This window comes from Scyliorhinus torazame, chromosome 8, assembly GCF_047496885.1.
Source record: "Scyliorhinus torazame isolate Kashiwa2021f chromosome 8, sScyTor2.1, whole genome shotgun sequence".
NCBI lineage: Eukaryota > Metazoa > Chordata > Chondrichthyes > Carcharhiniformes > Scyliorhinidae > Scyliorhinus > Scyliorhinus torazame.
In genome coordinates, this window is record NC_092714.1 from 55984722 (window position 1) to 55996999 (window position 12278).

A 12278-nucleotide genomic window follows, 5' to 3' on the forward strand; every position below is an offset into this window, starting at 1 on the left:
GAGAGCGGGTCAGTGTTGGAAACTTGCATGAAACATTAAAAACTCTTTACCATAACCAGCATGATGTCTCTGTCACTTTCTTCCACATTGCAGGCCGACCGACCTCTGAACCTTTGCCCTAGATCTCTGCGGGTTATCACCCCTCCTGCCTTCGACAGTGACCCACTGACATGCCGACACAGTCCCAGCACCCTGGATTGATGTAACACAGACCTTGAGAAAATAGCGTTGATGGACCAGGCCAAGTCCCGTGTGAGGATGAGGGCCCTGCTGACCCTCCGGGCTTGCCGGACCCTCGCCGCTGCCGTCCTGTAACTTTTGGATCGTCGTCCGGTTCCTCCCCAGGATCGTCCTCCAGCCCCTGCCGGTCCGGTGCCTCCTCATGATCCTCGTCCTTGTTGGAGGTGGCCACGTGTTCCTCATCCTCCACCACGTCTCCCCGCTGCTGTGCCAGGTTGTGGAGGACACAGCAGACCACCACAAGCAGGCAACACAAGGTATTTTGGGGGGGGGGGCGGTACTGTAGGGCACCACCAGAGCAGTTGAGGGATTGGACCTGCATTTTGAGCAAACCAATCCACGGCTCAATGGCAGCCCGGGTGGCCACATGGGCTTCATTGCTTCGGGTCTCCACATCGGCAATGAAGTCATTAGTTCTCCTTCTTCTCCCCAGTACATAACGTATACTCAAAGATCGACTCCTTTGTAGTGGGGAAAATCGGTGCTTCCGGGGCTGGTCAGGGCAGAATACTCTGCAACCATAATCTCCGACCACACCCCACATTATATGGATGTGAGTTTGGAGACAGGCAGTGCCCAAAACCCCACATGGTGGTTGGACATGGCCTCACTGGTTGACAAGGCTGTCAGCAAGAAAATATCATAGGCCAGACAAATACATAAAGAACAACCAGAACAGGGAGGTCTCACCTTCCACATTCTGGGAGGCACCAAAGGCTGTGATCAGGGGAGAAATTATCGCTTTTAAAGCATAAAAAGATAGGGACAAGAGGGAGGCTTGGTAACAGCTAGTTGACTCCATACTGGATGTGGACCGGCAATACTCCGAGGCCCCCATCGTAGAGCTCCTGGCGGAGAGGAAAAAGCTACAGATGGACTTTTGACCTGCGCTCCACAAGGAGAGCATTGCACCAACTCTGCCTGACACGGGGGACCCTATATGGATACGGAGACAAAGCCAGCCGCCTGCTGGCGCATCAGCTGAGAAAACCGGCAGCTACAAGGGAAATTGCACAGAGATCGCAGAGGCACACTAGAAACAGAAACAGGCAAGGTCAACAAAGCCGTCGAGGCCTTCTACCGGGGACTTGGCACCTCGAGCCCCCAGCAGGAGATTCGGGGATGAAGCAGTTCCTCGATGGACTGGACATGCACGTCATGAGGGAGGACAGGTAACAGGGCCTGGACACGACTAGAACTGGGAGAGGTCATGAGAGTATTAGCTCCATGCAGGTGGGAAGGCGTCAGGACTGGACGGTTTCCCGAGGACTTTCGACAAAATAATTTGCGACAGCACTGGCCCTGCACCTGTGGGAGATGTTCACGCTGCCTCCTATGCTGGAACAAGCCTCAGTTTTGCTAATACCTAAAAAAGACAAAGACGGGCAGCACTGCAGCCTCACGGCGGCGAGGTCCCAGGTTCGATCCCGGCTCTGGGTCACTGACCATGTGGAGTTTGCACATTCTCCCCGTGTTTGCAGGGTAGGTGGATTGGCCACGCTAAATTGCCCCTTAATTGGAAAAATGAATTGGGTACTCTAAATTTATTAAAGAAAAAAAAGACAAAGACCCAACAGAGTGCGGTTCATACAGACCCATCTCGCTACTAAATGCAGACGCCAAAATATTGGCCAAGATCTTAACCAAGAGGCTTGAGAACTGCGTACCAGAGATGGTCGCAGAAGATCAAACGTGACATAAATTCGACTACCTGGGGATCCAAATCTCCCATGACTGGACAGGGGTCCACAAATGGAAGCTGACCAGTCTGACAGAGGAAGTTAAGAAGGACCTGCAGAGATGGAACACACTCCTACTCTCTCCCTGGCTGGGAGAGTGCAGATGATCAAAATGAACATGCTGCCCAGGTACCTCTTCCTCCTTAGATCCATCCCGATCTATACCCGCAAGGCCTCTTTCAACTCACTGGACAAACTAATTATGGCAGATGCGTGCGTGTGTGTGTTGGGGGTGGGGGAATGCAAGGATCCCAAAGAAGGTCCTACAGAACCTCCCAAACCTGCAGGACTACCACTGAGCAGCGACAGCAGAAAGAATAATGGGATGGATAAAGGAGCCAGAGACCGTGGGTGCGCCTTTAAAATGCGATGGCAGGACAGGGGGACATTGACAGTTAGAGATATGTACACAGACAAACTGATGGAAAGATTTCAACTAACAGGGGGCAACAAATTCAGGTACCTGCAGCTCAAAAACGTCCTACGGAAGGAAACAAGAACATACCCACGATCGCCACTACTAGAATGACAGGACGCAGACATCTTAGGCAGAGAAACTGTAGCGACATGTATGGATGACTGAGAGAGGGCCGACGCCAAACTGGACGCGACAAGGGAGAAGTGGGAGGACGACTTGGGGCTCTAAATAGGGTGGGGACTCTGGAGCAACTGCACAGGGTCAACTTCACCTCCACATGCACAAGGCTCAACCTAACACAGCTAAAAGTGGAACATAGAGCCCACTTGACCAGAACCCAAATGAATAGGTCCTTCCCAGAGGTAGAGGATAGATGAGAATGGTGCCAAGGAGGCCCAGACAACCACGCCCACACGTTCTGGTCTTGCCCCAGACTAGCAGAGTATTGGACCGCTTTAACACCGCTTCGTGTGGCGGCTCACCCAATTTTACTTTATAGCATCTTTTCAATCACCTTTGGACATTTTATATAAGCTGTTGAAAGAGAACAAAGGCAAGGGAATTAGTATAAACCTTTATAGAAACACTGATTAGGCCTCAGCTGTAACACGTTCTATTTTGGGCACAATAACTTAGGACGGCTGCTGACATCTTAGAGAAAGTGCAGGAGATATTTGCTTAACAGGGATCAGAATCTTCAGTCATGCAAAAAAGCTGGAAAAACTGTGGTTGCGCTCTTTAAAGCAGTAAAGCTCAAGGGGCGATCTAACATGAGTATTCAAAATTATGAAAGGTTTTGATAGAATGAATAAAGAAACACTGTTCCCCTTGGCAGTAGGATTGCTCCGCTGGGCCTACCATGCATTTAGGACGCCAGGGTCCGAACTTGCAAAGCAATTCACCCATCTCAAGGAAGCCTTCCGAACATGAGGAAAGCAAAAGAAGCGCTTCAAAGACACCCTGAAGGCTTACGTCAAGAAATGCAGCGTCAACATCTGAGACACCCTTGCTCAGAAGAGACCTACTTGCAGGAACCTCCTGATATATGGGTTGGTTTAGCACAGTGGGCTAAATAGCACATTTGTAATGCAGAACAAGACCAGCAGCGCTGGTTCAATTCCCGTACCGGCTTACCTGAACAGGTGCCGGAATGTGGCGACTAGGGGCTTTTCAGTAACTTCATATTTGTGACAATAAAAAGATTATTGAAGGAACACAATTCTTCGAGGGCACCTGACGGCAGGGGGGAGGCCAGGAAATGGAGCCTGAGAAGAAAATACCAGCGATCTGGAGTCCAAGGGCTAATCGCTTCTCCCGGAAACTCTTGCCAAGTGTCAAAGATGCAGCTCTGGGATCGGACTCATCGTTATGCAAGAACCCACAGAACCAGATAATTTCTTTCATACATCCCCTTAAAAATGGCACTAGTTCGTTTATATTACCTCATTTCACTCTTCTATCAAAGTGCATCAATACAAACTCCATTCTTCAACCAACCGACACATCCTCCCAGCGGCAGGACCCTGACAAATCCCTCTGCCCAACCGCAGTGCAGAGGAGCGCTAAGGGAACAGTGGGCTGGCTGATTGATTCCCCCACTCCCTAGGTTGCCAGAGGGGGCAATGGGCCTGACTGACCCGCCAGCGTAGGGATATCCACATCAGCACCAACCACTGCCCGTTCACAGCAGCTCGCAGTTGAAGTTTGCAAAATCAAGCAGGCACCGACCGAGCCCGGTACAAACTATCGAGCTCTCATTGCTCAGGCCTCTGACTACCTTCTCAAATATCCGCTCCAACGCCTGCATGAACTTGTAGCCATTGCACTTGAGGCTCTGGTAGACATCACGCTCCCCCATCGCTGCCGCCGGGCTCGAGCCCCGCCAACCGCCGGTCATTCAAACCGGAGCAGCGTGCATTCTGATTGGCTGACAGGAAACTGACGTCTCAACGCAGTTCATTGGTCCAAAGGAATGGGGGGTGGGAGCTCGCCAGCCACGCATGCGCATAGTAGGCATGACAGGCGCTTGCTGACGGTCACGCATGCGCAACGTAGGCATGACAGGATGTTGCTGAAGATGCTGGAGATTTAAAATGGAAACAGAAACTGCTGGGAATGCTCAGCAGGTTTGGCAGCATCTGTGGAGAGAGAAACAGAGTTAATGTTTTCAGTCAAATATGATTTCTTCCATACCGGAAGAAAATGTGATGGGGTTTATTCCATCGAAAGGGGAGGAAGAACAAAGTGAAGACCCAGGATATGGTAGGGGGCAGCAGGGATTAAATGACAAAGGGAGCGGCAATAATGAAGAGACAAAAGGCAGAATCATCCCAGAAATCGGCAATGCCTGATATCTTGTGGGGAAAGCGCATTGGGCTCACTGACACCAATGGCGTGTTGATCTGCTGTATTGTGCAGGCACGGGTTTAACATTGGATTGTCGGCGCAGCAGCAACCTCTGATTCCCCCACTTTAGAGCTTCAGTAATCTAGGCGCTAGGTTTAAAGGATTCCCCAGCACACAGCTAGCACTCTTTAAGGATAGGAAGCTCCCAGAGAGCCCTGGCTACCAAATGGATACCCAGTCTTCAATTCGTTTGATGTGTGACCACCATGTGTATCTCCACCCATAACCTCCCCACACCACATGACAGAATGGTGGCAGCTCGGCCACTCCGTTACATCCTGTGACCTGAGCACAAGTGCAAGCATTAGCCGAGCCTACACTCCCAGGCTGAGGGGTTTAATAATAATAATCTTCATTGTCACATGATGTGGAGATGCCAGCGTTGGACTGGGGTGAATATAGTAAGAAGTTTTACAACACCAGGTTAAAGTCCAACAGGTTTGTTTCGATATCACTAGCTTCAGAGCGCTGCTCCTTCCTCAGGTGAATGAAGAGGTATGTTCCAGAAACATATATATGGACAAATTCAACGATGCCAGACAATGCTTGGAATGCGAGCATTAGCAGGTGATTAAATCGTTACAGATCCAGAGGTGGGATAACCCCAGGTTAAAGAGGTGTGAATTGTGTCAAGCCAGGACAGTTGGTAGGATTTTGCAGGCCAGATGGTGGGGGATGAGTGTAATGCGACATGAATCCCAGGTCCCGGTTGAGGCTGCACTCATGTGTGTGGAACTTGGCTATAAGTTTCTGCTCGGCGATTCTGCGTTGTCGCGCGTCCTGAAGGCTGCCTTGGAGAACGCTTACCCGGAGATCATGATGTGGAGTTGCCGGCGTTGGACTGGGGTGAGCACAGTACGAAGTCTTACAACACCAGATTAAAGTCCAAAAGGTTTGTTTCGATGTCACTAGCTTTCGGAGCGCTGCTCCTTCCTCAGGTGAATCGGAGATCAGAGGCCGAATGCCCTTGACTGCTGAAGTGTTCCCCGACTGGAAGGGAACATTCCTGCCTGGTGATTGTCGCTCGATGTTCGTTCATTCGTTGTCGCAGCGTCTGCAAGGTCTCGCCAATGTACCATGCTTCGGGACATCCTTTCCTGCAGCGTATGAGATAGACAACGTTGGCCGAGTCGCACGAGTATGTACCGCGTACCTGGTGGGTGGTGTTCTCACGTGTAATGGTGGTATCCATGTCGATGATCTGGCACGCCTTGCAGAGATTGCCATGGCAGGGTTGTATGGTGTCGTGGTCACTGTTCTGAAGGCCGGGTAGTTTGCTGCAAACAATGGTTTGTTTGAGGTTGCGCGGTTGTTTGAAGGCAAGTAGTGGGGGTGTGGGGATGACCTTGGCAAGATGTTCATCTTCATCGATGACGTGTTGAAGGCTGTGAAGAAGATGTCGTAGTTTCTCCGCTCCGGGAAAGCACTGGACGACGAAGGGTATTCTGTCGGTTGTGTCCCATGTTTGTCTTCTGAGGAGGTCGGTGCGGTTTTTTGCTGTGGCGCGTTGGAACTGTCGATCGATGAGTCGAGCGCCATCTCCCGTTCGTACGAGGGCATCTTTCAACGTCTGTAGATGTCTGTTACGCTCCTCCTTGTCTGAGCAGATTCTGTGTATACGGAGAGCTTGTCCATATGGGATGGCTTCTTTAATATATTTAGGGTGGAAGCTGGAGAAGTGGAGCATCATGAGGTTATCCGTGGGCTTGCGGTGAAGCAAAGTGCTGAAGTGACCGTCCTTGACGGAGACGAGTGTGTCCAAGAATGCAACTGATTTTGGAGAGTAGTCCATGGTGAGTCTGATGGTTGGATGGAACTTATTGATGTCACCGCACCGACCTCCTCAGAAGACAAACATGGGACACAACCGACAGAATACCCTTCGTCGTCCAGCATTTCCCGGAGCGGAGAAACTACAACATCTTCTTCACAGCCTTCAACACGTCACCGATGAAGATGAACATCTTGCCAAGGTCATCCCCACTACTTGCCTTCAAACAACCGCGCAATCTCAAACAAACCATTGTTTGCAGCAAACTACCCGGCCTTCAGAACAGTGACCACGACACCACACAACCCTGCCATGGCAATCTCTGCAAGACGTGCCAGATCATCGACATGGATACCAGCATTACACGTGAGAACACCACCCACAAGGTACGCGGTACATACTCGTGCGACTCGGCCAATGTTGTCTACCTCGTACGCTGCAGGAAAGGATGTCCCGAAGCGTGGTACATTGGCCAGACCATGCAGACTCTGCGACAACGAATGAACGGACATCGCGCGACAATCACCAAGCAGGAATGTTCCCTTCCAGTCGGGGAACACTTCAGCAGTCAAAGGCATTCAGCCTCTGATCTCCAGGTAAGCGTTCTCCAAGGCGGCCTTCAGGACGCGCGACAACGCAGAATCGTCGAGCAGAAACTTATAGCCAAGTTCCGCACACATGAGTGCGGCCTCAACAGGGACCTGGGATTCATGTCGCATTACATTCATCCCTCACCATCTGGCCTGCAAAATCCTACCAACTGTCCTGGCTTGACACAATTCACATTTCTTTAACCTGGGGTTACCCCATCTCTGGATCTGTAAAGATTTAATCACCTGCTAATGCTCGCATTCCAAGCATTGTCTGGCATCTTTGAATTTGTCTATATATATGTTTCTGGAACATACCTCTTCATTCACCTGAGGAAGGAGCAGCGCTCCGAAAGCTAGTGATATCGAAACAAACCTGTTGGACTTTAACCTGGTGTTGTAAGACTTCTTACTTTATTGTGACAATGTAATGCTTACATTGCAATGAATTACTCTGAAAGGCCCCAAGTTGCCACATTTTGGCGCCTGTTCAAGTACGCAGAGGGAGAATGCAGAATATCCAATTCACCTAACAGCACATCTTTCGGGACTTGTGGGAGGAAACTGGAGCACCCGGAGGAAACCCACGCAGACACAGGGAGAACGTGCAGACTCCACACAGACAGTGACCCAAGCCGGGAAGAACCTGGAACCCTGGAGTTGTGAGGCAACCGTTCCAGCCACTGTGCTACCGTGGTTTGCTTGTTCCATACCTATATAACTAATTCTGGGTGTTCTGAGCACCACCCTCAGTGAGTGATCTATGCCCCCTGTTGCCAGAGGATCATCAAACTTTTCTAATTGCCCAATTATCATAGATTATCATAGAATTTACAGTGCAGAAGGAGGCCATTCAGCCCATCGAGTCTGCACCGGCTCCTGGAAAGAGCACCCTACCCAAGGTCCACACCTCCACCCTATCCCCATAACCCAGTAAACCCACCCAACACTAAGGGCAATTTTGGACACTAAGGGCAATTTATCATGGCGAACCCACCTAACCTGCACATCTTTGGACTGTGGGAGGAAACCGGAGCACCCGGAGGAAACCCACGCACACACGGGGAGGATGTGCAGACTCCGCACAGACAGTGACTCAAGTCGGAATCGAACCTGGGACCCTGGAGCTGTGAAGCAATTGTGCTATCCACAATGCTACCGTGCTGCCCGTATTATTCTGCAGCATAATCAACATTGGGTTGATTATGAAGTCTGTATATGAGGGGCAGCACGGTGGCCTAGTGGTCAGCACAGCTGCCTCACGGCGCTGAGGTCTCAGGTTCGATACCGGCTCTGGGTCACTGCCCGTGTGGAGTTTGCACATTCTCCCTGTGTCTGTGTGCGTTTCGACCCCACAACCCAAAAATGTACAGAGTAGATGGATTGGCCATGCTAAATTGCCCCTTAATTGGAAAAAATAATTGGGTAATCTAAAAAAGTCTGTGTATGAGGAGTTAACCGCAGGAGCTATCATTGGAACTGTCAACAGTTTCAGTTGAGCAGACATCCAAGTATGACAATGCAGCTGATATTGAACTGTCAGACAAGGCATTAGTCCAGAATGAGTATAAATGCCAGAACAATTAACACCTCTGTGTGAAAGTATAAACATGAAAAACAAAATTCAAACCAGCATAAGGCAAAAAAAAATCAACATTGGGGACAAAGTGCATGTATGGTTTGAAATTGTTGAACTCAATGTTGAGTCTGGAAGGCTGCAAAGTGCCTTATCGGAGGGTGGGATGCTGTTCCTCAAATATGTGTTGAGTTTCACTGGAACCCTGCAGCAGGCCAAAGAAAGAAATGTGTACCTGAGAGCTGCTTTAAAGTGCCAAACAACTGGAAGCCTGGGGTCATGCTTGACAGCAGAGACATTCTATTTGTGACTTGAAACTCAATACATGAACTGAGAGCTGGAACTGAGCAGTTCTGTCTAGGGTTCTGATAAAGTGAACAACCCCCTCCTGAACTGTCTGCAAGAGGGGATTGATTTCATTGTTTTATAGTTCACATTTCAGGTATGTACCCCTTCATCATTGTTCCAGTTTTCCAACCTCAAAGTTGCTTCGATCAGATATTAGTATCTCCTATGTGGCCTGTCCCCCGATCAGGGCCCACCGATCGGCAGGCCGGCCTCTCTGGCTGGGGGCCTCCTTTCTTCCGCGCCAGCCCCTGTAGCCCTGCACCATGTTGCGTCAGGGCCGGCGTGGCGAGGGGAGCCACTGCACATGTGGGCATTGGCGCTGGTGCCACTGTGCATGCGCGCGTTGGCGCTGGTGCCACTGCGCATGCGCGCATTGGCGCCGGTGCCACTGCGCATGCGCGGATCCCACGGCGCTCAGTTTACGCCAGGATCAGCAGCTGGAGCGTTTCCGACGGCATCAACACTTAGCCTCAGGATCAAAGAGTACCGCCCAAAATACTTCTTGGACAGCAACATAAATGTTCAGGTGCTGAACCTTTAAGGCTCAAGCTTGGTTGGCTGCAAATTGTTTATTTGGTTGGGTATTGTGCTGAGATTAGATAGAGGTTTGCCAATCCTAAGAAGAGGAAGAATAACTCCCTTTTTCCATGGAAACTTTCCAGGAATTACAGGCAGGCTGTGGCAATTGTCCCTTTAAGAGCAACACAGCAGAGTAAGAGTCACATTGCCTGGGAACAAATTGGGACTCAGAGTGGGTAATCACCCCAGATGGTGGTATCCTCTCTTAGGTAGGAGACATGTAGAGGTCTAGGTGCAGTTGTGTGTCTGCTGTACAGTTCTTATTAATAAATCCTTTTGTGTTTCCAATGAAGTCTGTGAAACTGCAGCTGTGTAGTTCCTGTACTGCTGTACAGTTCTTATGAATAAATTATTACGAGAAGGTGTGGAGCTTGGTCAGAGGGGTTGACTCCCAATTGGTCAGAATGGAGGAGAGTTTGTGTAGGGGGTCGGGATTGAAGGCACTAGCGAGAGCGCCGCTCCCGACTGCCCCACGGAGATACTCAGGGAGTCCGGTAGTAATAGCTTTGTTGAGAATTTGGAGGCAGTTTCGACAGCACTTCGGGCTGGGGGCAGGGTCTAGGGAAATGCCGATTTGGGGGAACCATAGATTTGAGCCAGGGAAGTGGGATGGAAATTTTCCGAGATGGGACGAGAAAGGAATTAGGACACTAAAAGATTTGTTTCTTGGGGGTCGTTTTGCGGGATTGAAGGAGCTGGGAGTGAAGTATGGGCTGGAGCAGGGGGAAATATTTAGATACATACAGGTTCAAGATTTTGCCAGAAAGGAGATACAGAGCTTCCCAGTAGAGCCGGCTTCCACATTGCTGGAGGAGGTGCTGACGACTGGGGGACTGGAGAAGCGGGTAGTATCGGCGGTGTACGGGGCTATTTTGGAGGAGGAGAAGGCGCCACTAGAAGGGATAAAGGCAAAGTGGGAGGAAGAGTTGGGAGAGAGTATGGAGGAGGGGTTCTGGTGTGAGGTGCTCCTGGGGGCGAACGCCTCCACCTTGTGTGTGAGGTTGGGGCTGATGCAGCTGAAGGTGGTGTATAGAGCGCACCTTAAAAGGGCAAGGAATTGCCGGCTCTTTGAGGGGGTAGAAGATGTGTGTGAATGTTGTGGGGGGGGGGGGGGGGGAGCCCGCAAACCACATTCAAATGTTTCGGGCCTGTCCAAAGCAAGAGGATTACTGGAAGGAGGTTTTTAGGGTAATCTCTAGAGTGGTGCATGTGAAACTGGACCCGGGCCCTCAGGAGGCCATATTCGGGATGTCGGACTAGCAGGGGTTGGAAACGGGTGCGGAGGCAAATGTTGTAGCCTTCACCTCATTGATCGCCCGAAGGCGGATCCTGTTAGGGTGGAGATCAACCTCTCCACCCTGTGCCCTGATGTGGCGGGGAACCTGTTGGAATTCTTGATGCTTGAAAAGGTCAAATTTGAACTGAGGGGAAGCATGGAGGGGTTCGAGAAATCATGGGCGCTATTCATTATGCACTTTCGAGAATTGGATCACATTGAACATTTGGGGTGGGGGGCTGGGAGGGTTGGGGGGAGAGGGACTGGATGTGTTAATGGTGACTGTGGGTGATTCCTAATTCCTTTTTGTCATTTGTTTATGTGAACATGCGGGCTAATGTTTGGGATTTGGTGGGAGGATGGAATTGTTGTTATTGATATGGGGATTGACATTACATTCGTCACTGATTATTGTTTATTGGGTGTAAATTTGGGAAAAAATGTGAAAAAGGAGAATACATTTTTTTTTAAATTAATAAATTATTACGATCCCAGACCAGACCCTAACAGAAGCTTGGATACTAGACAGAAACCCTAATATTTTATTTTAATTTTGTAAGAGTGTGAGGAAAGGATACTTAGCTCCAGGAGTGATTACACAATGAAATAGGGAAATGGTATATTAAAACAAACTTTATTACTAACATGGTATTAAAATCTTTAACATCACACTAGAAAATAGCTTACAATTACCCCATAAACAATACTACTCAATATATTGAATACAACACCCTTAATTGCTATCTTTATTCCCACCTAAACAACAATAACAAAAAATCTCAGCTCTTAATCCACTGTAACTGCCAATGGCATTCAGTAATACCTGCTTTACAGAGATGCTCTTTGAGAAAGAGAGATCTCTTGATACTGCTTTAAAGCCAAGATCTGACTCCTGTCAGACCCATGCAGAAACTCTGGTGGTATGTCTTCAGAAGCTGTTCCTCAGCTTGCATCAGCCCCCCCCTTGTTTTCAGAAAAGTCTGCACTGCTTTAAAGACTGTTAATCTCTTTTAATTGAACTGCAGAGAGCAATCTGCCTGACTTGTCATCACAGCTTCATCCAGAATTGCGCTGACTTGCTTTTCCAACAAAATGTCTGTTACCTTCATTCCACCCAGTTTTGACATCATCTTACCAAGCTGAAATCCAATTAATTCCACAGGGAATTCCCTTAATCAAAACAAAATGCCATTAACCCAAAATATTTTACGATGCTTTATTTGCACCCTTGGCTCCCAACCTTTCAAACTAGGATTACTTTTAAAACATGACTGCAGCAGTGAAACACACTCTAGCCCAGGCTTCTAACTCTTACTGCACCAAATACCTATAATA

At 49.3% G+C, this 12278-nt stretch overlaps 1 protein-coding gene across 4 annotated transcripts in view; it reads right to left on the minus strand.

The window, feature by feature from the left end:
• Positions 1 to 4301, minus strand: part of LOC140427854 (uncharacterized) — a 48297-nt gene extending 43996 nt beyond the window's left edge. For 3 of the 4 annotated variants that reach the window (XM_072513645.1, XM_072513643.1, XM_072513642.1), the window contains exon 1: positions 4175 to 4301. In XM_072513645.1, the coding sequence (XP_072369746.1) occupies positions 4175 to 4294 (120 nt within the window). In that variant the 5' untranslated portion in view covers positions 4295 to 4301. Of the gene's footprint in view, positions 1 to 3839; positions 4033 to 4174 lie in introns of those variants that run through there. The other variant, XM_072513644.1, reaches the window with a different exon arrangement.
• Positions 4302 to 12278: the final 7977 nt, after the last annotated feature.